Source organism: Callithrix jacchus, chromosome 2, assembly GCF_049354715.1.
Source record: "Callithrix jacchus isolate 240 chromosome 2, calJac240_pri, whole genome shotgun sequence".
Classification (NCBI taxonomy): domain Eukaryota; kingdom Metazoa; phylum Chordata; class Mammalia; order Primates; family Cebidae; genus Callithrix; species Callithrix jacchus.
In genome coordinates, this window is record NC_133503.1 from 75,723,922 (window position 1) to 75,749,858 (window position 25,937).

A 25,937-nucleotide genomic window follows, 5' to 3' on the forward strand; every position below is an offset into this window, starting at 1 on the left:
AGTGCAGTGGCGCAATCTTGGCTCACCCCAACCTCTGCCTCCCAGGTTCAAGCCATTCTCCTGCCTCAGTCTCATGAGTAGCTGGGATTACAGACATATGCCAACACATTGGGCTAAGTTTGTATTTTTAGTAGAGACAGGGTTTCTCCACGTTGGTCAGGCTGGTCTCATATTCCCAACCTCAGGTGATCCACCTGCCTCAGCCTCCCAAAGTGCTGGGATTATAGCTGTGAGCCATCGCGACTGGGCGGTTTTTAATTTTGTTGTTAAAATTTTTCAATTTGGGCCGGGCGCGGTGGCTCATGCCTATAATCCCAGCACTTTGGGAGGCTGAGGCAGATGGATCACAAGGTCAAGAGATCGAGACCATTCTGGTCAATATGGTGAAACCCTGTCTCTACTAAAAGTACAAAAATTAGCTGGGCATGGTGGTGCACGCCTGTAGTCCCAGCTACTCAGGAGGCTGAGGCAGGAGAATTGCTTGAACCCAGGAGGTAGAGGTTGCAGTGAGCCGAGATTGCGCCATTGCACTCCAGCCTGGGGAACAAGAGTGAAACTCCATCTCAAAAAAAAAAAAATTCAATTTGATTTAAAAGAAATAGAAAAATATAGTATGGAATCACAAACTCTTGTGTCTTCATTCACTAGTTCTTCATTTACCTTCTTTCATCAGGCTTTATTTTTCTCTGTCGACGCAAATTGCATTCATGTTATCTAACTTCTAATATAGCTATCTCCTAATAAAGACTACCTCTTTAATGTTTAAATTCTAAAATCAAAGCTTGCATAGAAAAGTTCTGCAGGAATCTATAGTAGGAAGATAATTTTGGCATTGAGTAGAATTAACAATGCTTTTAAAATCCTTTGGAATTAAAGAAAAAAACGAATACATGTCTATTTTAAATAAGTGTTTTTTGTTTACACAGTATATTCAAATATTTACACACATACAAATACTTTGCATATTATGAATAGATTTTTTTCTTTTAACAGAAGTAGGATTATGGTATGTGTTCCTTTTTAACTTGCTTTTATTTTTAATTTATATGTTATGGGCGTTTTTCCATGTCTTTAGATATACCTTAGTTTTTATAATGCAGCACTGAATATTGTTGTATTTTCTGACATATATGTGCAAATATTCCTGTAGTTTATCTGCCTAGAACATAATTCTTTTTTTTTTTTTTTTTTGAGATAGCATCTTACTGCGTTGCCCAGGCTGGAGTGCAGTCTCAGCTCACTACTACCTCTGCCTCATGGATTCAAGTGATTCTTGTCCCTCAGCCTCCCAAGTAGCTAAAATTCTAGCCCAGCTAAAATTCTCTTTATTATTATTTTTTTTTACTTCCTACAGTACACCAGCATACATAATTCTCTTTAGACAGCTAAATCAGCAATAATTTCTCCAATTAACATGGTTTTCTGGGTGTAAATTAGTTTATTTTTTAGGCAGAATTATTTGGGATTGAAACTATTTTTTGCTAACGTTATGTCTTTAATATGAGAAACCTTAAAAATTATTTTGTTAACATAAAGTATAAGAGCCATTTCACATAATGGCTAAGTACACACCCATGCCTTTATAAAGTTTAGCCATGCTGTCTGGCTTTTAATTGTGATGAAATTAAGTATTTTAAGCTGTTCTGGATGTTTAATTATTTTTAAAGTCACTCTCTGTTACACTTTTTAAGGATTTTCTTTATTTATTAAAGGTTCTGTTGGTGCAACTAATATGAACGAACATAGTTCCCGTTCTCATGCCATCTTTACAATAACTATAGAATGCAGTGAAAAAGGCATTGACGGTAACATGCATGTCAGGATGGGGAAGCTCCATCTTGTAGATCTTGCTGTAAGTAACAGGACATTGCTTAAGGAATACTTCTTTATTGTGATCCATTTATTTTATAAATGAATAAAAATTAAAGTAAAGAGGTATGATTTACATATGATTTTTAAGTTGTTACTTGTATATGCTTATTATATATTATGGAACATTTCAAATGTATATGACAGTACGTAGAATAGTATAATGATCCTCCATACACTGATCACCCAACTCCAACAATCAGCTCATGGTTAATCTTGTTTTACTTACTCTCACCCACTTCTTCCCTTCCTATATTATTTTGAAGTGAATTCCAGACATCGTATCAAGTTTTTTAAGGTTACATTACTTTTTAATAAAACCTTGGGATGAATATTCTATTTTTTTTTAATTTTGTTTTTACTTTCATCTCTGTTTATTGCTAGGGTTCAGAAAGGCAAGCAAAAACTGGAGCTACTGGACAGCGCCTAAAGGAAGCTACAAAAATCAATCTTTCACTTTCCACCCTTGGTAATGTAATTTCTGCCTTGGTTGATGGAAAAAGCACTCATGTGCCTTATCGTAACTCGAAATTGACTCGTCTTCTTCAGGATTCCTTAGGAGGAAATTCAAAAACTATGATGGTAAGACTTAATTGGTGATACTGTTAACATCAGGCAAATTTAAGATTCCACTTTATGCCAATAATTATAATGTATCACATTTTAAAAACTGTTATTTTACTTTTTTTGACTTGTGGTTGTCCTTTCTGTGGTACACTCATGTGTATTAGCCCATAATAGTGTCATTTGGAAACCCATGTGGTTGACACACTCTTTTTCAAGAAAGCCAAGGGTGCATATTTGCTTTAAACAGTTTTTGACATATTTGTAATGGTTATGTTAATTTTAACTGTGTCAAGTGTAAAATGATTTGTTTCATGTTTCTAATTCTACAGTGTGCAAATATTGGGCCAGCAGATTACAATTATGATGAAACTATCAGTACATTACGGTATGCCAATCGTGCTAAGAATATTAAAAATAAAGCTAGAATTAATGAAGATCCAAAGGATGCTTTGCTGCGTCAGTTCCAGAAAGAAATAGAAGAACTGAAAAAGAAGCTTGAAGAAGGTAACTTTTTCTCAAAATATTAATCTTTATGTTGGTTAAAAATATGTTGTTGAACCACTAAGTGTTCTAATAAAAGTACTCAAACATTTTTTGAGCCTCTAACATTGGTAGTTAAATGAATATTTCTGGAAAGTGACTTGGTACTTACATACTTTAGCATGTTCATATTAAGCTTAAGTAGAATTACATAGTATTTATGTATGTGGTTTTCTAAAAACATTCCCATGATTTATAGATTTCACGTGACCACTTGTTAAAGAATGAATGTTTATTTGTCTCTGCATAAGAGTAAATTCTGAATGTATATATTTAGGTGAAAATGACCAGAATTCTGGCTTTGCAATGTCAGCTCACTATTATTTGGAGTAAAGAAAGACATTAGACAGGTGTGAGTAAACCAAGTTTTCTATAAGAAAAAAATGCATTGCATGACCTTTAAAATATCCTTTCATACCAAAATTTGAACATGAGTTTCCATTTTGGAAATTATTTTCTAACACATCATTCTAGAAAGTTAGAAAATTTGAAGAGCTTATTTATGAGAGTGAGAAGCTTCCCAATCATGAAGTGTGCAGTGATTTCTTGCACCTTTATGCAAAAAACAGGTTCTTTCTGATTGGTATAGAGCTGCTTTGCAAACCAGGTAAACAGAGGGCTTTGAAATTGCACCTTTGTAGTCTATGAGGAAACTGTCTAGATCAGAGGTGAAATTCAGAGACATGAGCATCACAAATGTTTAGAGGAGGTGCTTATTTAGTAAACAAGTAAAGTTATTGAGGAAAAGCAGAAAACTCTGTTAGATAATGAAATTTGGTGTTTTAAATATGACCACTAGGTGGTATTTATAGCCAGTATGTTTTAAAGATTTTAAATTTCTTAGCCATGTTAATGGTGAGTGCATACTTTTATTATGCTGACTTTATTTTTTTACATTTTTTTGTTGTGGCAAAATATACATGACATAAAATTTACCATTTTAACCATTATTAGTTAAATGTACCGTTCAATGGCATCACGTCTATTCACATTGTTGTGCAACTGTCACTATTCATTTCTAGAACTTCTTCATCATCCCAAACAGAAACGCTGTACCCATTAAGTAATAACTTCCTATTCTCTTCTCCCCCTAGTCTCTGGTAACCACTATTCTACTTTCTGTCTGTGAATTTGACTACTCTAGGTACCTCGTATAAGTAAAATCATAGAGTGTTTGTCTTCTTGTGATTGGCTTATTTCACTTAATAGAAGTTGAAGGTTCATCCATGTTGTAGCAAGTGCCTAAATTTTATTCCAAAGTTTATCATTTTAACCACATTAAAAAAATTTTTTTTTTTTTGAGATGGGCTCTTCCTCTCTTGCCCAGCTGGAGCGTAATGGCACAATCTCGGCTCACTGCAACTTCTGCCACCCAGGTTCAAGTGATTCTCCTGACTCAGCCTCCCAAGTAGCTGGAACTACAGGCGTGCACCACCACACCCAGCTAATTTTTTGTATTTTATATAGACGAGGTTTCACCATGTTGGCCAGGATGGTCTCGATCTTCTGACCTTGTGGTCCACTTACCTCGGCCTCCCAAAATTCTGAGATTACAGGCGTGAGCCACTGCATCTGGACATTTTAACCACATTTAAGTCTACATTTCTGTGGCTTTATGTTCACATTGTTCTGCAGCTGTCTCCAGTTTTCATCTTGTAAAATTGAAACTTTGTACTCATTGAACAGTATGTGCCCATTCCTCCCTTGCCCTAGTTCCTGGCCAGCAGCCATTCTGCTTTGTTTATGAATTTGACTACTCTAGGTATCTTATGAAAGTGGAATTATACAGCATTTGTCCTTTTGTGACTGGCTTATTTCACTTAGCATAATGCCTTCAAGGGTCATCCATGTTGTAGCATGTGTCAGGACTTCTTTTAAAGTCTGAGCAACATTCCATTGTATGTGTATACTACATTTTGTTATCCATTCATCTATCAATGGACAATTGGTTGCTTCCATCTTTTGGCTATTGTGAATAATGCCACTATGAACATGGGTGTACAAATACCTGTTCAATTTCTTGTTTTACCATTTTTTGGGTATGTACCCAGCAGTGGAATTGCTGAATTATATGATAATGCTGTTTTTAACACATTTTATTTTATTTTTGCTCTGACATTTTTTTTAATAATCCAGTTAATGGCGTTGATCATACAAACAATAAAAAAGTAGGCAATAGCATTAAAAGAATAATTTTTAAACTTAAAAATTATTTTAGGCTTATAGAAAACTGGCAAACATGATACGGAGAGTTCCTATCTATCCTTCACCCAGCTGCACTTCATGTTAACATCTTTTATAAGTATAGTACAGTTAAAAAAAAAAAAGTATAGTACAGTTATTGAAACCAGGAAATTTACATCAATATAGTCTTAACTAATCTGTGGATTTCATTCAAATTTGGTCAGTTTCCCTTCCAGTGCCCTTTTTTCTGGCCCAGGATACAATCCAGGATGACACATTGTATTTGTATGTCATGCCTTCTTAATGACAGTATCTAGCACACTTGTTCTTCAGTCTCTTATAATTCCCCAGTCTTTCTTGATCGTGACATTTTAGAAGAATACTCGTCATATATTTTGTTAAATGTTCATTAATTTGAGTTTGTCTACATTTCTTTTATAATTATTACCCTGTAAAGTTTCCCCACTGCAAATCTATTGTTTTATTTTTTCCATTTGTAACTAATATGTATCTTGTGGGAAATACTTTGAGACTGCAAAGGTCCTGTCTCTTGTCGTACTTTCTCCTACTACATTTAATATTCATCAGTAGTTCTTACTGGCAACAATTTGCTCAGTGTGATTTTCTATTCTCATCATTTCTTCTTTGTTTCGTGTTTAGGATTCTATTATAAGGAATAACAGCCCCTTCATTCCCATTTATTTATTCCAGTAGTATGATTATTTATTTTGTTCCTCAAATTGTTCCAACTTTGGCTCTTAGGAATTCCTTCAGGGTAGTTCCTGTATTCTTTCAGCATGTGCTTATCAGTTTTTTTGAGCATTTGATTACTTTTTGGTACTACAAAAGATTTTAGGTTTGTCTTGTGTCTTCTTTGCCCAACCTTAGAATCAATCATTCACTTCTCTCTGGTCCCTTTTGCAGGTGAATGGTTTTTAGAAACCCAGTTTTGGGCACTAGGTATGCTCATTACTACCAAGATGTCATTGTTTCTAAGCCCAAAGAACAAAGCATTTTTCATAAATTTCTTCTCCCAAGACTCTGTGTTCCTTTCCATCTTGTACTTACAGGTACAATTGTTACTTGGTTGTGATTCGTGTATAGTTTACTTTTTTCTCCTCTATTACTTTTATTTCCTTAGACATTTCCTATGTAAACAGTGGCATTTAAAAATAGCTAATTTGAAGATGATATAGTGCTGATCTGTTTTATTGGCTTAATCATTCCTTTTTATTGTTTTTTATCTTTAAGTTAATGTGTAGTTAGCATTATCTTTGTGCAAATAACCACTTTTTTGGAAAATTGCTTGTGATACAGTCCTAAAAGCGGGATCACTATGTTACGTGACAGTTCTGTGGCTCTTAAAAATACAGTTGAGTGAGTTATTTGAAATCTTAAACTGGAAGCTGTTGAAGAAGAAATTGCTCCTCAAAAGTGATCACATTTTTACATTTTTAAAAGACTGAATTAGTAACTCTACCACATAATTTTTTTTTTTTTTTTGAGACAGAGTCTTGCTCTGTTGCCCAGGTTGGAGTGCAGTTGGCATGATTTCAGCTTACTGCAACCTCCGCCTCCCGGGTTCAAGTGATTCTCCTGCCTCGGCCTCCCAAGTAGCTGGGATTACAGGCGCACACTACCACGCCTGGCTAATTTTTATATTTTTGGTAGAGATGGGGTTTTACCATGTTGGTCAGGCTAGTCTCAAACTCCTGACCTCATGATCTACCTGCCTCCCAAAGTGCTGGGATTACAGGTGTGAGCCACCATGCCCTGCCCATAATTTTTTTATATATATTTAAAAGTGTACATAAATTGATCATTTGAATTTATTTATTTATTTGTTTTTTAGACAGAATCTTGCTGTATTGCCAAGGCTGGAGAGCAGTGGTGCCATCTCGGCTCACCGCACCCTCTGCTTCCTGGGTTCAAGTGATTCTCCTGCCTCAGCCTCCCTAGTAGCTAGAATTACAGGTGCGCACCACCATGCCCAGCTAATTTTTGTATTTTTAGTAGAGATGGGGTTTCCCCACGTTGACCAGGCTGGTCATCTCTAACTCCTGACCTCAAGTGATCTGCCTGCTTCAGCCTCCCGAAGTGCTGGGATTACAGACATGCACCACCTTGGCCAGCCACAATGATTTGAGTGGGTCAGAATTTAAGTTCTCTTTAGAGACTTTAAGATAAAGTCTTTTTGTACCTCTTATTTATGTCTGAGATTAGCCTATCTGCTATACTCTCTAGGAGAATTTAAATAGTATTTAAATTGTTGTTTGCAGTAACAAAAACCTGAGGAAGAAAGTTGATATAGGTATTTCCTAAATAGCCAATGACTTGGTACAGGATAAAAAAACATTGTATTAAATTTCTGTCCAAGGAGAAGAAATATCAGGCTCTGATATAAGTGGATCAGAGGAAGATGATGATGAAGAGGGTGAGGTTGGAGAAGATGGAGAGAAAAGGAAAAAAAGAAAGGGTAAGTTCTGTTTAGTATTCTAATTTGTAGAAATCAACTAGGTGGTTTCACAAGGTTAGAGTGCATGACTTTTATTTTGCTGATATCTATTTGTTTAATATATTAGATAACAATTATCTAATTGTTATGATAACAATTAGAACAGAAGATGTATACCATTTACTTGGTTAACTTTGCATTTTTTTCTCCTGTTTTGATCTGTTTATAGCTGACTTTGAATACATGTTGTTTTTTTTAGAATTTAGAATTGTAAGACTATAATAGTGGGTATGCCATTTTAAAATTTCATGTGAGTTTTAATTTTATGTAGGGCCTTACATCTGTGTCAGGAACCTAAGTGTTTTAAGGAAATTAGGATAATGTGGAATTTTTCCACAAACAAGATTAGTCCTTAAAAGTCACTAATTTTTAAATAGTAAATTTGTTTGAGGAATTCCATTTTTAAATTTAATTCTTTTTCTTTATAAAATGTATTCTCATTCTCACCCTGTCGTGGGGCATTTGTTGCCAAGTGTGAATTAAGTCTGTTGTGATTAGAATTCAGATAATATGCAAATGAAATGGACATATTATAATGGCCTACATTTCAAACCTTTTTACCATAAATATTTATTTCAGAACTCTCTTCCATTAATGTGGTCATTGTTTTCAAGCTGTTGCATATTTTGCTTGTCTTATTAAAATGATTGTGCTGAAAATAAACCCATCACTGCTTGATTAGGAGTCCCAAATTTAAAAACTATAAAGATTTTGTAACTTCAAAAGACAGGAAAATAATGATTTAGAGCAAGAATTGTCAAAATGTCTGCTGGCTAAATCCAGCTCACCACCTGTTTTTGTAAATAAAATTTTATTGAAACAGCCATACTCATTTGTTTACATATGTGGCTGCTTTCACATGAAGCCACATGGCCTACAAAGTCTCAAACACTTGTCTGTCCTTTTGCAGAAAATGTTTGCCTGATTTAGAGAAATTTTTTTTGCTCACACCTAGTTTTTCACAGAGTAGATTATTCTTTTCTAAGCTAAAGCAGGTTACAGATTTGTTAAAAAATAAAATTTTAAATAGAAAAATACTACTGTTTAATATGTTGAAATATTTAATGGTAATATATCTTTCTTATAGGCTTAGAAATTTAAAAATTTTCAGTGGGCCTTTTGAAAGTTTTGCTGTCAAAACTTAAACACATTTGATAGTTTGTTATTTTGGGGGAAAGAGACCGAAAGTGGAGACAGACTAACCTGTCTATAATGAAGGGTAATTTAACATTCCTATAATATTTATTGTGTATGAATTTAAGTTTTGAAACTCCATACCTTTAACTTATCAACCTAAATAGTTTTAATAGACTAAAATGTCACCAAATGACTTACTTATTTTTTATTCTTATCGTTTCAAACCTCTAAATGATTAGGCTTTAGGTGACTAGTAGGATTTGCCCTCAGTAGTTGCTTAAAGCAGTATACTTTGTAATGCCTCTCTATGGCTTCGTAAAGTAGATATTGAATAAACTACCAAGACTTGTTTTTAGGGAAAGTAAATTTTGGTTCTTTAATACAAAGCTTGATTGTCCTTTAAATTTTTTTCTCTGGAACTGAATTTTTCTCTGTGTATGTGTTCATTTTCTTGTTCCCTCTTTCTTTGGTTCCCGTTGGGCTCATTTCTTTGTTTTCCAGGCAGTAGCAGCAGCAGTAGTTCAGACTCCACATGTTCTGTCATAGAGAAACCTCTGGATAAGTTCTTGCCTAGTGAGTGGTAGCTCTTACGTTCTCTAACAGAGCTTTGGCTTTTCCATAACACATGGGCTTCATTTGAGCAATGCTGCACCGCTCCCTGTCATTACCTACAGAATACATGTTGGATTCCTCAGTAGAACAAAGCATGTGATGATTCCTTCACCCCCTTTCATTGCTTCCAGTTAATCATAATTGTTAAAACATATGCTTTAGCTTATGTTTGAGACAATGGAAGAGAGATTCATGCTTTTGCAATTGAGATAATGTAAAGAGAGCTAGTAAGCTGTATAAAAGAATAATTCTCGTAGTTCTTTTTTAGGTTTCGTGATATATTTCTTATTCTGTTCAGTACAAGGGACACATGACATTAGATCTTAAATTTCTAAAAGTACAAATTATAGTTGGAAGTACACCAATGCCCATTATAACATGTCGTACAGTTATAAATATTTTACACTTTGGTGTCCTATTCTTAGTGGTAGCTTAAAGACTCCCAAATAAAAACGTGAAGCTTGAAGCAAGTAAAGATGAATTGAATAGTGTTTTATTTCAAATGGATATTTACCCATATTTCTAAATTACCTGATAGATTTTAAGAAATTTTCTAAGGTCTGATTAGAGAATGCAGGATCACGAGAAGATTATGCAGGATCCATCTAGACTTATTTCAAACTTAAACGCTTTTGTTAAAACCTAATTTAATCAAATTGCAAAGTGTTACCATTTTATTTTCAGAAGAAAGGGGAGTAGTGTTGTTTTCTTGTACCAGCCTGCAGCTTACTGTCTTTTAAAGCATTATCTATATACTTACCCTTCCAAAACTAATGACAGAGATAATTGCTTATTGTTCTTACGCTTTTAGCCTTCTAGAATAATTCCAAGAATATGAGAAGTCTTTTTCTTTATTTGTAGGCAGTTTGTAGGCAAGTTACCAAAACAATTCATTTCGAAGGATAATTTGTAAAATGCTTGAAATTGCATTAGAAACCACAAATATATATTCTAATGTATAATACCTCTTTGTGGTATTACTTTGTATAATACCACATAGAGGTATTACTTTGTATAATAAAGTGTGAAATACAAGAAAATATTTGAGTGGGAGGCATTGCAATTTAATTTTCTGTTTTAAAACTTAATAGTTATATGAAAGTATGTTATGAAATGAGTTGTACTTTGTTTAGTTCAAGAAGTTTTAATTCCTGTTAGCATACCTAGTACATAATGTTTTTTGTTGTAATGTGGGTGTGTTGATGAAGTAGAGAGGTGGTTGTCCCAGCATGTGGTTAGCTGTGTGTAACTTGTATGGACCCTCCCTTTTAAAAATATGAATAGCCTTGTTTAAAGGTGTTTCTTGCTTGAATGGTCAGTTGACACTGACTTATATAGAATCATTGTTATAATTACCGTTAACCATCTGCTAATAGAAGGAATGTAAATTTGTTATTATTCAGGTGTACTTCATTTTATGTAATAATTTTTTTTTCTGAAAAGAGAAAAAGCCCATAAATTCGGTTGGGAAATCAGATGTATTGAAAGAACTTGCCGTCTTTAAAAAGTCTTCATTAGACTTTCCTGTTAATTAAATAATCAGTAGAAATTACTATAATCTAATCTATCTGTTCGGTTCAGGTTTTTGTGTTAGATTTTCTTAAAGTGAGGCATGTCTATAATAGATCCTATACTAAAAGAAATATTGAATTGGGATGTTTTTGCTAGGGACAGTGTGAATTTTGTCACTTTAAACTTTCTAGTTGTTAAAATTGTCTTAATTTTCTGTTCTGCCCTTTTAGATTACTTCCCAGGTTTTAGCAGGTTCCTAATTTCATGTGTTGAACTCTGACCTTTGCAGGACTTGGGGAATCAGTGTGAGCTCTTGAGATTGACTTGAGTTATAATCTAAGACTAAGTTAACTTTATTATTCTTGCTTAAATTACATTTCTCATTGTGTTAAATATGCTTTCTTTTTATATGAGCTCTATTTCAGTTTTGATAATGATTTGATTCACTTCTACACTTAAACGAATGCTATTATATATTTTTCTTTGTTTTACCAAAGAAATAATATTTTCCTTTTTTTCTCCTCATCTCTGTGCATATGCTTCCTGTCTGCGATTTGCTTACTACTTCTTATTGCAAGATCAAGCAGGTTGGTGTGATTGATTTGCACTCCACATGGTATAATTATTTATCCTATAAATAACTTCATTTAAATATACTAAATTTTAAAAATTTAATAATTTTTGTTACCAGGTAAGTATCTATCTTTTGTATTTTTAGAAATCTTTCAACTTCAGCTTTTACAAAACACTTATTTTTTTCTAAATTCTTAAAGACCCATTAAACCAAATTTTGGAAATACAACTGTAAACTACTTCACATTCAAACATTTTTCTCCTTTTTTTTTTTAAAGCCAAGAATTGAATGCCTGGTTTACCTATGCTGTGGGTGCTTAAGTAATAAAAATGAAATTAATTCAATTAGGTCTGCCCTAAAGTTCTTCCCTTTTAACTTACCCTGGCCAGTTCACATTCACAATATTGGTTAGAGCACATGAGAAAGGGCAATAAAAATGTTACCAGTTATATCTGGCTTAATTAAATACTCTTATGGCATTAACTTTTAAAAATATTTATTTGCCTTACATTTTGTGCTGGATTTTATCATGCATTATTAGAAAAAGATTTCGTTTTTGTTTGATTGATTTGTCTAGTAAGGTTTTTTTTTTTTTTTTAAAGAAAAGTCTTTTAAAAAATACAGTAAAAGTGACTTTTAGTGATGTTGCATTTTTAAATACCTGGTTAGGAGAGTTAGCACATATTCACATTTAGCTTAAAATACTATTTTGGAAGAAATATAATGATTTGTCAGAGTGATTCTCGCTAAAGTAATATCTTAACTAAATATTAGGCTTTTGAAACTAACCCTGGCTATGTATCTTTGATTGTCTTCATGAAAGTGTTACAAGAGCACAATAAGGCTTTTGCTGCTAAAGTATCAGTTTGGAAACATCCCAGAATGGCTTTGAATTACTAATGTAATGTATTAATTCATCAACAGTTATGTGTCTTTGTATTTCTACATATAAAATCTTTTTATTAAGAAAATCTTTTTATTTTACCGTCTCTTAATGGGTTTTGAAACTGTTTTAACTATTAACAAAACAATTAGAACCCTCGAAGCTTGTACATATTACTGTTCATATGTTTATTAGATCATTTCCTCTATACTATTAGCATCAGTGTTTCATGTATTTATTATTTTTGTCATAACGTATTTCCCACTGTCTTTAAATATTTGTAATTCTGAATGGAAAGGAAGTTAACTTTTTAAAATGCATATACTTACTATATACCTGAAATGATACTTTTCTCCTTCAGATTTCTAAGACATAGTATAACTGATGGGAAGTACTTTGAGAATAGGAGTTAAATTCTTTTAAGTTATTTTTTAACAGCTAATTCAAAAGATTCAATTCTGATGACTGTGCCAAATAAGCCGATTAAATCAGTCTACCTCCTGACTTTTGGAATGCAATGAATCACACCACACCAAAGCATGAATTTGGATCAGTGCTTTTATTTACTCTTTTATTTCATTTGTCTCATGTCTTAGGTTTGTTTTTGACTTACAGTTCTGTAGAAATAATGTCTTTTAAACCCTGGAGTTTTTTTACATAATTTTGTTCTAAAGAGTTAAAGCCTATTAATGATTCTTCATCTCATGGTTCCTGAAAGAATATACTCTCAGTTATATATCTCCATCATAATTATTATTTTTCAGTTCTTTTTCCTCATTAGGTGGTAGGGAGTTAGCTTTTGGGTGGAGATATTAACAATTTGTAAACTCTTATGATTTACACTCTTCTTCTGTAGTTCTTTGGGAAGGAAGTTAAGAATGACAGAAAGCTTCCAGGAGAGCCTCAGACTAATTCTATGAAAAGTTTTATTAGTTTTCTGAAGGAATGCATGTTTCTAAGAAACTGTACAACCAGAAATGAATTGTCTTTGATTCAGTTTAATAACAAGTTTAATAAGCTAGTTTTATTTTCTCTTTTTTTCTTTCATTTGGATTTTGTAATTTTGAAATTCATTAATAAACTTTCATTTAGCACCTTTTATATGTATATAAAATACTTTATTAGACATCATTAGCAAAATAATTGGAAGCCATATTCCAGCTTTATTATTCGGTAGTATTTCTACCTATATTTGACAATTGGCATGTTTACTCTGACTTAGGGAACCTTCAGGTCCTGAGTTTGACATAATAACAAGCTATTTTAGCTGTTTCTTTAGCGTATGATGATAGATCATGACAGCTAGGCAACTGTGAAATGCTTGGTTAATTACCATGCATGTAACTGTTACATAATTACATAGTATATAATTTTTTCCTTTAAAAGTATGCTGTGAAATAAAATACTTTAATGTTATTAAACAAAAATTTTAGAAAAAACTGAAAAATATATTAAAACTACTTGATATAAATTCTGCCTGTTATTTTTATCTGTGTATTTTATACCTATATATGACTGTTATGCACTTATGTGAACTTGGGGAGGGTATTTTAAGGAATTGCTCGATTTTATACTTGGTTATTGGGAAAAAGTAACTGAAGAATCATGTTGTGTTTTTTTAACCTATATTTGTTATCCTGGGACATAATTTTTTTTTTTAATTTGGCTTTCCTGTTAATTTTTCTTTTTCTATTTTTTTAGCTCATTGTTTTGCTTTTCTTTCACTTTTGTTCTTAGTTACCATTGCACAGTTGGACAACAGTTTGAATTTGGCAATGAGTTAAAAAGTTCTAGGAACATAATAAATGGAAATGCATGTTATTATTGGTTTGATTTCCTTATAATATTGATAATTGTTTTTGTATTATTGAGGAGTATAGGCATTTCTATATTGAAGGAGGTAATTTATATAAGTCTGAAACATTGACTCATTTTAGTGATTTGTTGCAACTAAATGATTCAAATAGGTAAAAAGAAAGTCTCCCCAGATAAGATGATTGAAATGCAAGCAAAAATTGATGAGGAGAGAAAAGCACTTGAAACAAAGCTTGACATGGAAGAAGAAGAAAGAAACAAGGCTAGAGCTGAATTAGAGAAACGGGAAAAAGATCTTCTTAAAGCCCAGTGAGTATTATTGCATTGAGATGAATTTGTGATTTAAATTTCTATTTTTTCATAGGACATATAAATAGGAAAGTTGAATACTAATTAAAAGCTTGATTTTTGTCTCCAGTGTAGCTATTTTTTGATAAGTGTCCATTATATATAGTGTATTTCTAAAAACTAGATCTGTCTTGATTATTTCCATGTGATAGGAAAACATATTCATGAATTAGAATGAGTTATAGATTAAATTAGAAATTGATACTATACTGCGGTATAATTTGGTAGAGATGTTACATAATTATATTTCTATTTTTAAATTGTATATCCACATTTTTGTTAAATTTTGGGAAATGATATTAGTAGAATAATAGATGATCAGTGAATATAGAGTATTCTCATTCTAATCAATAGACAAGAACATCAGTCTTTGCTGGAAAAATTGTCTGCCCTGGAAAAGAAGGTAATTGTTGGTGGGGTTGATTTGTTGGCCAAAGCTGAGGAACAAGAGAAACTTCTTGAAGAATCTAACATGGAACTGGAAGAAAGGAGGAAAAGAGCAGAGCAACTTCGCAGAGAACTTGAGGAAAAAGAGGTAATGTGACTTTCTGTTTTTAGTTTGATATTTTGCCTGAGAGATCTAACTTTTCTAGTGGAAAGCTGTCTATCATCTTACTGAAATTTTAAAACATATTTATGGATTGCTTTGAAGATTAAGAGTTACTAAACATTTATATCATTTGTTAAAGAATTAGATATTTGATTTTACAGATAACATCTGAAGTTTACTAATTTTTTTCATAGCAAGAACGTTTGGATATTGAAGAAAAATATACCAGTTTGCAAGAGGAAGCACAGGGGAAGACCAAGAAATTAAAGAAAGTGTGGACTATGCTGATGGCTGCAAAGTCGGAGGTTGGTTCTTTTAGGAATTACCTACTAATGAATGTGGTTCTGAATTTTTTAAAAAGGAGTTCTTTGATTAAGAATTTATAAGTAATCATAGTCTGAACTTGTAATTTAGAAGAAATAAGATATTTCTCCTTTATTTGCAATTTTTAATTTTAATCTATTAGGCTAAATTATTCTTTCCAACCTTAACAAATAGTGTAGAATAGATGCTGATAGTGTCACGCTGTTTATTGTTTTTATCAAAGAACTAGGTAAGCTCTCACAAGGCCTCTTAGACTAGTGTCCTGTGTGAGATGGAGCTGTTTTGTAGTTAAAGTCTTGTTTGTTCATAATGTTTTTATGGATTTTCTGGTAGATGGCTGATCTCCAACAAGAACATCAGAGGGAAATTGAGGGCCTACTGGAGAATATTCGGCAACTTAGCCGGGAGCTTCGACTTCAGATGCTTATTATTGATAACTTTATACCTCGGGATTATCAGGTAAAAAGGAAGTTCTCTGATCCAGATATTAGTCACTTGACTGGGATTAAGAAACAGGAATTATAATTTTGAATTTAATTGATGGTAAATACTTAATATTTCAGTTATTGATTGTACAATTTTCTTGAACAAATGCCATCACATTTCACTTTAGTTGTTAACTTTTCTTAATACATAATCTCTGAGTAACTAAGGATCTAAATGAGAATTTTTCAGCCTTTTAGACAAACTCCGATTCATATACATGCAATCAGAATCAAGGTGTAGGTTCCATTCCTACATTTAGCACCCATTATTATACAAGTAGAATAAATGGAGCCTTTATGCTACTTTTTCTCCCTGCTATGGTTGTGGATTCTTTCTGTGTGTGTGTATGTGGTAAAATATTGATAACATGAAATTTACCATTTTACGATTTTAAGTAAGCAGTTCAATGGCATTTAGTACATTCACATTGTTTTGCAACCCTCATTATGATTCATCTCCAGAATTTTTCATATTAGTATGATTTTAAAATCTCAGTCTGTATTTTTTTGTAATCCAGAATTTGTCTTTCCAGCACATTTTGGTAAACTTTAACATTATGATTTTCTTTTGTGGGGGAGACAGAGTCTCACTCTTTTGCCCAGGCTGGAGTGCAGTGGTGCAATTTCAGCTCACTGCAACCTCTGCCTCCCGGGTTTAAGCAATTCTCATGCCTCAGCCTCCTGAGTAGCTGGGATTACAGGCATGCACCACCATACCTGGCTAATTTTTTACTATTTAGTAGAGACGGGGTTTAGCCACATTGGTCAGGCTGGTGGTCTCAAATTCCTGAGCTCAGGTGATCTGTCCCTTTTGGCCTCCCAAAGTGCTGTGTTACAGACATGAACCACCGTGCCTGGCCAATTTTTAAAAAATCTGTTTTGAATCTCAATACAGATTTAAGAAATTTGTCTGAGGCCAGGCATAGTGGCTCAGGCCTGTAATCCCAGCACTTTGGGAGGCTGAGTCGGATGTATCACCTGAGGTCAGCAGTTCAAGACCAGCCTGGCCAACATGGTGAAACCCCACTCTACTAAAAATACAAAAAAATTATCTGAGCTTGGTGGTGGGCACCTGTAATCCCAGCTACTCGGGAGGCTGAGGCAGGAGAATCACTTGAGCCTGGGAGGTAGAAGTTGTGTTGAGCCGAGATCACTCCATTGCACTCCAGCCTGGGCAACAGAGCAAAACTCCATCTTAAAAAAAAAAAGAAAAGAAGTCTTAGGTGTTTTTTTTTTTTTTTAGTCTTAAGTACACGGAATTAATCTGGGGTTTATGGTACATTCTTCTTCTTGGTCCTTGGACCTGCTTTTATTTAGTTATTTTTTATTGAAATCACCCAAAACAAAAGCTAGGACCTAATGATAACCTACTTCTTTTTTTTTGAAACAGAATTTTACTCTTGTTGCCCAGGCTGGAGTGCAATGGTGTGATCTTGGCTCACTGCAACCTCTGCCTCCTGGATTCAAGCAATTCTCCTGCCTCAGCCTCCCAAGTAGCCGGGATTATAGGCATGTGCCACCAGGCCTGGCTAATTTTGTATTTTTAGAAGAGATGGGGTTTCACCGTGTTGGTCAGGCTCATCTCAAACTCCTGACCTCAGGTGATCCACCCACCTCAGCCTCCCAAAGTGTTAGGATTATAGGCATGAGCAACCACACCCAGCCCAGTAATAACCTACTTCTAATCAGTTTCCCTTTCCTTATTTCATTCCTTTGCCTCTTCCAACTCAGAGTAACCATTACCTGGATTCCCGAATTTCTTATTCTGTTGTTTTTTCATTTTCAGTTTTATTGTATCTACATGCATTCCTAAGAGATACATATTTTAGAATTTATAAAAAGATTATCGTATCAGTATATAATGTTTTGAGACTTAACTTTTATTAATGTTAAGATTTTAGTTTTATGACTTCAGTATTTTAAATGTCATTAAATATTAAAAATAAGCTTTCATTCTTTTAAAAGGAAATGATTGAAAACTACGTCCATTGGAATGAAGACATAGGAGAATGGCAACTAGTGAGTATTACCGTCATCCTTTCTTGTTATACTTAAAGAGTACTTCCTATGGGCTAGAAATTATACTGGCTACAGTGGGGAGGAAGGTGGTCCAGTGGATGAATCAGATGAGAATCCAGTAGGGCAGATAAGATTTTTTTTAATTATACATAATTAATTATAACATACAGATCATGGTCTGGGTGAAAATGGTCAGGGTCAGGGGCCATGTGGGACTGAGTGACCTCTGAGGCCCTTTCTGCCCCAACATTCAAGTGATGTTTTACTATTATAATATTAGGATATCTTGTTATTTGCCTAACTCACAGTATTGATTACTAATTAAGACGTTTCTCTCTTTCTCCCTTTTCTTTTTTTGAGAAATGTGTTGCCTACACGGGAAATAACATGAGGAAGCAAACCCCAGTACCTGATAAAAAGGAAAAAGATGTAAGAGTACTTTTTTAAAAAACACAAAACTATAATTGTTTCTTTATGGGAATGTGAGTCATCAACCTGATATCTGTTAATCAGCTCTTCTGAAAAATGGCCTTATCTTTTGGGAGTAAAGCCTCTAGGATGGGGTGATGGTTAGGGCAATTCTACTTACCATCGGTCTTGATGTCAGGCTTATTCACACCATAAGAGTGGCATGGAGTCACTCTTTGGAGTCCTCCTTTCACTACCACTCTGGGTCATAGGGTTATGGGTAGAGACTAGAATGTGTCTTTCTTCCTCTTCAAAGCTAGTTCTAGTCCTGGATCAACAGGAAGAGGGAGCAGCTTTAAAAAAAAAAATAGCAGGCTGGGCACGGTGGCTCACGCCTGTAATCCCAACACTTTGGGAGGCCTAGGTGAGTGGATCATGAGGTCAAGAGATTGAGACCATCCTGGCCAACATGGTGAAACTCCATCTCTACTGAAAATACAACAGTTAGCTGGGTGTGGTGGCACGTGCCTGTAATCCCAGCTACTCAGGAGGCTGAGGCAGGAGAATCACTTGAACCCAGGAGGCAGAGGTTGCAGTGAGCCGAGATCATGCATCTACACTCCAGCCTGAGCCTGAGTGACAGAGCAAGACTCTGTCTCAAACAAACAAACAAACAAAAAAAACAGCAATAGTTTTTATGTCCAAGGAATTTTATAGTGTGTCAGGGCTTCTTACTCAGCAACCTTTGGTGAGTAGATACTGGGATTAGAAGATGATATCATTAGACATTTCTTTTGTTTTATCATCTGTGGTATTTTTCTGGGAGTTTACTCGGTATTTTAAATCTTCCCTCAAATGTGGTTTAACTTTCCCATAAGAGTTCTTTGTGTTTCTTTCTTTTACTTAGCCCTTTGAAGTAGACCTTTCTCACGTGTATCTCGCCTATACTGAGGAGAGTCTCCGTCAGTCTTTGATGAAACTAGAAAGACCACGAACTTCAAAGGGGAAAGCAAGGCCAAAGACAGGGAGAAGGTAAGGACTGTCCTTGAATCTCATAAAATGAAGGCATTGAGGTATTCTAATTAAATACATATATAAGAAATTAAAATTTATTTTGTTAACATGATACATATTTTGGCTGATTTATTAAAAATCAAATTCCTGGTGACGCACAGTGGCTCACGCCTGTAATCCCAACACTTTGGGATTCCAAGGCAGGTGGATCATGAGGTTAGGAGTTTAAGACCAGCCTGGCTAACATGGTGAAACCCTATCTCTACTAAAAATACAAAAATTAGCCAGGCATGGTGGTGCACACTTGTAATCCCAGCTACTCAGGAGGCTGAGGCAGGAGAATTGCTTAAACCCAGGAATCAGAGATTGCAGATAGCTGAGATTGCACCTCTACACTCCAGCCTGGGCAACAAAGCACAACTTGGTCTCAAAAAAAAAAAAAAAATCAAATTCCTTGTGTATTAGAATTTGAGTAAATAAAATGTGGCCGAAGAATTAAGGTCTTCCAACTTCTTAGGCTCCTGCATAATAGAACTTATTTTTATTTCACTCTATTATTTTTAAATGTATAATGAATTTAATTTCTTAATTCTTAGACTAATTCTTTTTATGAAATGCTAATTAATTTGCCTGTTTGGTCTCCCAAGGTATTGTAGTCAGCTGGTTAGTTTTTCTGTCATAGTGCCCCAAGAACCTTGATTTCCTCAGTCACCAGCTAAGGAAAACTTCTCTGGACATTTGCCCCTCTCCTTTGGGTACTGGTTTTGACTGTTGGGTAGTCTGCATGTATCATCACATAAGCTCAGGGAAATCAGGATGTGGGAGTGCTGGGCTGGAGCTTATTTTTTTTCCTCTCCCTTTCCTGCATCAAGGACTGTTCAGTTTATTTAAGCTGATTTAAGACTCTGGGGCTCCTAAAATGCAGAAAATAATAAGCTGCTTTTTTCCATACTTTGAGTGCATGGACTTTCAAGTTACATATGGGATTAGGTTGTATGGTTTTGACAATTTTATGCTACATAATCTGATAGACATGACTTAACACTTATAAATTTGGGATGGTTGAACTCAGAGTTGGGCAGGAAGTTGCATATTAAAAATGTACAAATTTTTACATTCTTTAGCATTAGGTAAGGGGTTAAAAACTTTTCTATGCCAACACATGCCGTGCATATTATACAAATGAATGAAGTAAATCAGTTCTAAGAAACACGAGTCCCTTTAGATGTATTGTTTACTTTTCCACTTTTAATAAAATGACAGTGCAACTGTGATGACAAATGGTGAGACATTTGGCCTCAATGTAGGAGAAAAATTGGCAGTGGTGGGGACTGGGGCAAACTGTAGAGCAGTTGTGTCTAAAGTGAGTGGCTGCTATTCTCTTCCTAGTTATCTATGGAAACAGGGCTCATTGTTTCTGATTCTTCTCTCTCTCTCTTTTTTTTTTGAGATGGAGTCTTGCTCTGTTGCCCAGGGTGGAGTGCAGTGGTGTGATCTTTGCTCACTGCAACCTTAACCTCCTGGGATTAAGCAGTTCTCCTGCCTCAGCCTCCTGAGTAGCTGAGATTAGCACCTGCCAACACACCCGGCTGATTTTTATATTTTTAGTAGAGATGGGGTTTTGCCATGTTGACCAGGCTGGTCTTGAACCCCTGAGCTCAGGTGATCTGCCCGCTTCAGCCTCCCAATGTGCTAGGATTACAGGTATCAGCCGCTGTGCCCAGCCTGGATCTTCTCTTTTCTGAGGAGAAGCCAGAAATTTGAATTATTTACTTGAGATCCCTTAATTTGAGTTACTTTTTTTTTTTAACTGTGTGGACCTAAAGCAAATGAGTAAGATATTTGAATACATTTTTCAGAACACCCATTTTAAGATGTCATTTTTTTAGTTTATCATAAAAAAAAGTGTGGCTCCACATTATATGAGCCAAACTCACCATCTCTGTGTCCTGGAATTGGCCTGCTGTAACCATGGAAACCCTGAGAAAATGATAGCCATAAACATGGACAAATATATGTATTAAATGGTTTATTGATGTTATATTACATTATATGATATGTTCAGTGTGATGTTCCTCATTAGAAACACATGTTAGATGGGCTGGGCAAAATTGCAATAAATATGATACATTAATATAACATTTCCATAAGTCCCTACATAAACATGTGTGAGGTGTTGCCTGAGATGATTTGTTTCTGATTTCCTCTGAATCCACTTGCACCTTTTGAGTACCTCTGAAGAGGTACCAGTGGGTTCAAATCTGGCAAGCATGCAGCTCACTTGGCCTGGCCACATGACCTAGTCCAGTCTTGGAAGTTATCACCTGTCCTATCCCTCACTACTCTGGCATAATAGGGTGGGCTACCATCTTCTAGCACTTACTCTAAGTCAGCTTCCTGTATCCTGAAAAGATGAGCATTAATTGAACACTTACTGTGGTCAAACATGTCAAATATTGGCTTGTTTCCAGACTCTATACAGACCACCCCACATTTTCTACTATATAATGTAAAGTGTTTGCATTTCAGTCTTTTAGGAAAGCATTCATGCTTGCTTTTTTCTTTTCCAACCAGAAAGCGTTCTGCAAAGCCTGAAACTGTAATTGACTCTTTGCTGCAGTAAATGTTACAGACTTAAAGTCACAATAAAAATTAATGATACTCTCATGCCTGGACAAAATCTTTAATTAAAACAGTGAAGACTTCTCTTATAATTTTAAATAATGGAAGCTGTAGATCAGTGAATAAGACCGGAAATAGTAATTTGCCTAATAACTTTTAGTCTACATATATTAATGTAACATATTAAAATTGTACAACTGGTGATTGTTCAATTTGTCATACTACTACTCTTCAATTGTACTATGAGGGAAGTTGGGGGAGCAGTTCATACTATAGAGAGCTACAGTTTAGATGTGTGTATAAATTGGTTAACTGAACTACTGTATATTTAGATAACTAGAATTTCAAAATAGAAACTGTGTCTTTTTTTGCACATAGAAGCAGATCAGATTGTCCTGTGTTGCACTGTTGTATATGAATGTTTGAACTGCATATCTAAGAAATGACTCCTTTACTTACTAACCCACCCGGCCTGTTTAAGCACATTCTAATTTTCTGACATTCGTTGCATTTTAAGTATGAGATGACTGATCTTATTAATATTCGGTAGAAAATTTTATAATTCAACAATCCTTACAAGTATACATACCTTTTAAAAAGTTGAAAATGTTTCATCTGGATCTTTCCTAATTTTCTTGCCAGTTTGAGTTCAAATCAAATACACCTTATGTTCTGGTTTCATATTCTCTTGAAACATTGAATTGTACCTAAATATAAAGGATCTACTGTTGCAGAAAATTAGGAAGCTAAATACCGGTCAGTTATCTTTGCCTGCATGTTTACTTTTAAAAATTCACTTTGAAGTGTAACTTATGGATGCTTCTCTTTGAATTCTAAATTTTGGTGGGAATTACTTTATATCTCCCAGTTGTGAAGGGTCTCTATTTTCCAGAAAATGCAGCTAAGCAAGAAAAATATCTTTTAAATACTTAGCCTTTAAAACACTTATTTTGTTTTTATATTTTAAAAATGAAATATTCTTTTCTGAATTTCTTCTACTGAGTAATCCAGTTAGACCATATTCCTCTACAAATAAAAATTATGTTCATTTCATAGTAAAGTTAAGTTGTAATAGATAGAATTATTTTTTCTGTTGTTTGCTGCTTATGAAATTTTTATTTATTTTTTTAAGTTAGGCTACTCCTGGCCGGGCATGGTGGATCACTTGAGGTCAGGAGTTTGAGACCAGGCTGGCCAACATGGTGAAACCCCGTCTCTACTACAAATATAATAAATAATTAGCTGGGCGTGGTAGCATGAGCCTGTGATCCTAGCTACTTGGGAGGCTGAGGCAGGAGAACTGCTTGAACCTGGGAGGCGGAGGTTGCAGTGAGATGGTACCGCTGCACTCCAGCCTGGGTAATAGAGTGAGACTCCATCTCAAAAAATTAATACAAAGTTATGCTACTCCTAAACCACTTCATATATGTTTTGTGGTTTTCAAAATTATGTAATTAGCCCTGAAACACATTGGTTGAAAATATTTTGAGACTTTATAAGTTAGTATTTATTAAATATTATTTTAATAAGTTTTGTTAAATCCTATTTTAAATTACAAAGCTGTGTACAGAGTAGGGGTGAGTGAAGGTGGAGTACTGTTGAGGTGTGATTAAAATGTATCCATAAATTTAAAGTCCATTCCATAATTGGAATACTGAATGTCCTGTGTGTGCTGAACATTTTCTAAGTGATTAGAATTGCATTTCACTGAAAGCATTTCTTTGTGGTATGTAAGATAGTTAGAAGTTTACTACTTAACTCTGTGGGGCATTGTTTAGGTACTATGAAGGGTTGAGGTAAATATGTGTCTTGTAAAAATTTGTGTGATCAGAATATTTTGGTAATTATGAAACGTTTTGATGATGCACATATAACTGCTAGTAATTACTCTAAAGAAATGTTAATTTTACCAGTTGAAAAAAAAACAGTGCTTCTTTTTAAAAGTTCATGTTTCTAACCTTTTACAATTCAGCTAACAGGAAAGGAGTAACTTTTAAATCAAGCTTTAAAACATGGAAATTTAAGCCAGTATGTTAGATAATTTATATCCCACCCTACCGTGATAACAAAAAGAAATCTATAAAAAGTAAAAATAAAAGCCCATCTATAAAAAATCAGTTGAGTTCCTAAAGCAGGCTACTATAGCAGGGGTGTGTGTTTGTTTGGAGACAGTCTTCACTCGTTACCCAGGCTGGAGTGCAGTGGGATGATCTCAGCTCACTGCAGCCTCTGCCTCTTCGGCCTTCTGAGTTGCTGGGACTACAGCTGTATGCCACCACACCTGGCTAATTTTTGTATATTTTTGTAGAGACAAGGGTTTGCCATGTTACCCAGGCTGGTCTCGAACTTGTAGAGCTCAAGTGATCCACCTGTCTTAGCCACCCAAAGTGCTTTGATTTCAGGTGTGATTGTAGGCCTGAGCCACAATACCCGGCCTACTATAGCAGTTTTTTAAAAAGAAAGCATTATGTTAAAACTGATTATACCAGATGGACATTAAATATCCATCTCAGAAATACCAAAATTTGATATTCAAGCCTGGCCTGAATATCCATATGAAAATATGGGACACTGACTTTATTCATTTAGCTCCAGTGATAGCATTTCTGTGATTTCTTCACATCTACTGTGTCTTTGTCCACAAATGAAATATTTTGTAACTGCGGTGTTAATTTTGTGAAAGGATATAGATGAACACACTTGCTCATTATTTGAAATAAATATGCAGATTTAAAATGAGTGGCACATATATGTAAATTGGTTATTGAATGAGTATTCTCTTTTTACTTTTAAGAGTCATATTTATTTTATTAAAAGGAGCTTTGGTAGCTATTGGTTTATAGTATCTTCTTTAATAATCCTTACAATTACATATGCTAACAGGATGTTAAAATTATTATAGTATTTCCTATTTGTGTTTAGATTTTTATAAAGCATGAGACGAGTAATCAGGAGAGGGTTGCATCTCCACGTTTGCCTCATGAATAGAATCCATTTGACAAGCCATTTCATTTCCTTTCTTGAGAAAGGAATTTTTTTTTTTTTTTTTTTTTTTTGCTGCAAAAATTTAAGGTTATGTTGTGGGAGGGAGGGAGTGGTGCTACTTCATCTGTAACATATTTTAAAACTATGATTATGGTTTTTAGGTTGTTTTTTGTTTTGTTTCAGTTTCTTTTTAGTCTGTTTTTAATATCCTTCCCCTTAACTCTTACGGAAAGTCCTCCTTTTTCCTACAGGGCTGTGAATTAAGGAATGGGTAGCGTTTACATTTAAGTATGCCAGTGTCTACCCGATTTCCTAATGTATACATTTGTTTTCTTTTTAATTATTCTTTGTTCTTAAAAATACTAGCAGAAAACATAGATGTTTCTAGTGCCTTTGAACTTATACTGTAGTCTGACTAATGAATAACTTCAGTAGCATTACTATAATACTGTATACTGGCCAAAATTACTAATTTTACAGTTTGTTGCATCAATTACAAAAGCCACGCTTTCATTGTATTTTATGTATAAATTGTATTTGTTCAAATTGTATATATTGATATTGTATGTATACATGCAGCATGGTTAAATAAGAATAAAAATCTTTTACCTAATGCCTGTAGTAGTGGTCTGCTGCTTTTCTCAACTATCTTTGTGTTTACTTCCACCCTGATATGAACAAGCAGGTTCTTTGTGCTTGGCATCTCAATTTTGTGTGGTTAAGAGAGGCCTGTGTAGTTTCACACCCAGAAATTCTTAATGTTATGGATCTTTTAAGCAGAAATCATGAATCAAATCTTGGAGAGATGTTATTTATTTAAACTTCTAAGTTTGGGGTACATGTGAATGTTTGTTACATAGGTAAACACATGTCATGTGGGTTTGTTGTTCATATTTCATCACCCAGGTATCAAGTCCAGTACCCAATAGTTATCTTTTCTGCCTGTCTCCCTTTTCCCACCTTCCCCCATCAAG

At 34.4% G+C, this 25,937-nt stretch overlaps 1 protein-coding gene across 7 annotated transcripts in view; it reads left to right on the top strand.

The window, feature by feature from the left end:
- The window catches only part of KIF3A (kinesin family member 3A), a 46,135-nt gene extending 20,559 nt beyond the window's left edge, over nucleotides 1-25,576 (top strand). The window contains exons 6-19 of one of the 7 annotated variants that reach the window (XM_054252561.2): nucleotides 1,713-1,852; nucleotides 2,254-2,451; nucleotides 2,766-2,940; nucleotides 7,538-7,636; nucleotides 9,314-9,385; nucleotides 11,515-11,523; nucleotides 14,361-14,517; nucleotides 14,911-15,091; nucleotides 15,301-15,411; nucleotides 15,764-15,889; nucleotides 17,881-17,934; nucleotides 18,295-18,363; nucleotides 19,250-19,374; nucleotides 20,807-25,576. In XM_054252561.2, coding sequence (XP_054108536.1) covers nucleotides 1,713-1,852; nucleotides 2,254-2,451; nucleotides 2,766-2,940; nucleotides 7,538-7,636; nucleotides 9,314-9,385; nucleotides 11,515-11,523; nucleotides 14,361-14,517; nucleotides 14,911-15,091; nucleotides 15,301-15,411; nucleotides 15,764-15,889; nucleotides 17,881-17,934; nucleotides 18,295-18,363; nucleotides 19,250-19,374; nucleotides 20,807-20,912 — 1,622 coding nt within the window. In that variant the 3' untranslated portion in view covers nucleotides 20,913-25,576. The remainder of the gene's footprint in view (nucleotides 1-1,712; nucleotides 1,853-2,253; nucleotides 2,452-2,765; nucleotides 2,941-7,537; nucleotides 7,637-9,313; nucleotides 9,386-11,514; nucleotides 11,524-14,360; nucleotides 14,518-14,910; nucleotides 15,092-15,300; nucleotides 15,412-15,763; nucleotides 15,890-17,880; nucleotides 17,935-18,294; nucleotides 18,364-19,249; nucleotides 19,375-20,806) is intronic. The other 6 variants (XM_002744605.6, XM_017969692.4, XM_078364866.1 and 3 more) reach the window with 6 other exon arrangements.
- Nucleotides 25,577-25,937: the final 361 nt, after the last annotated feature.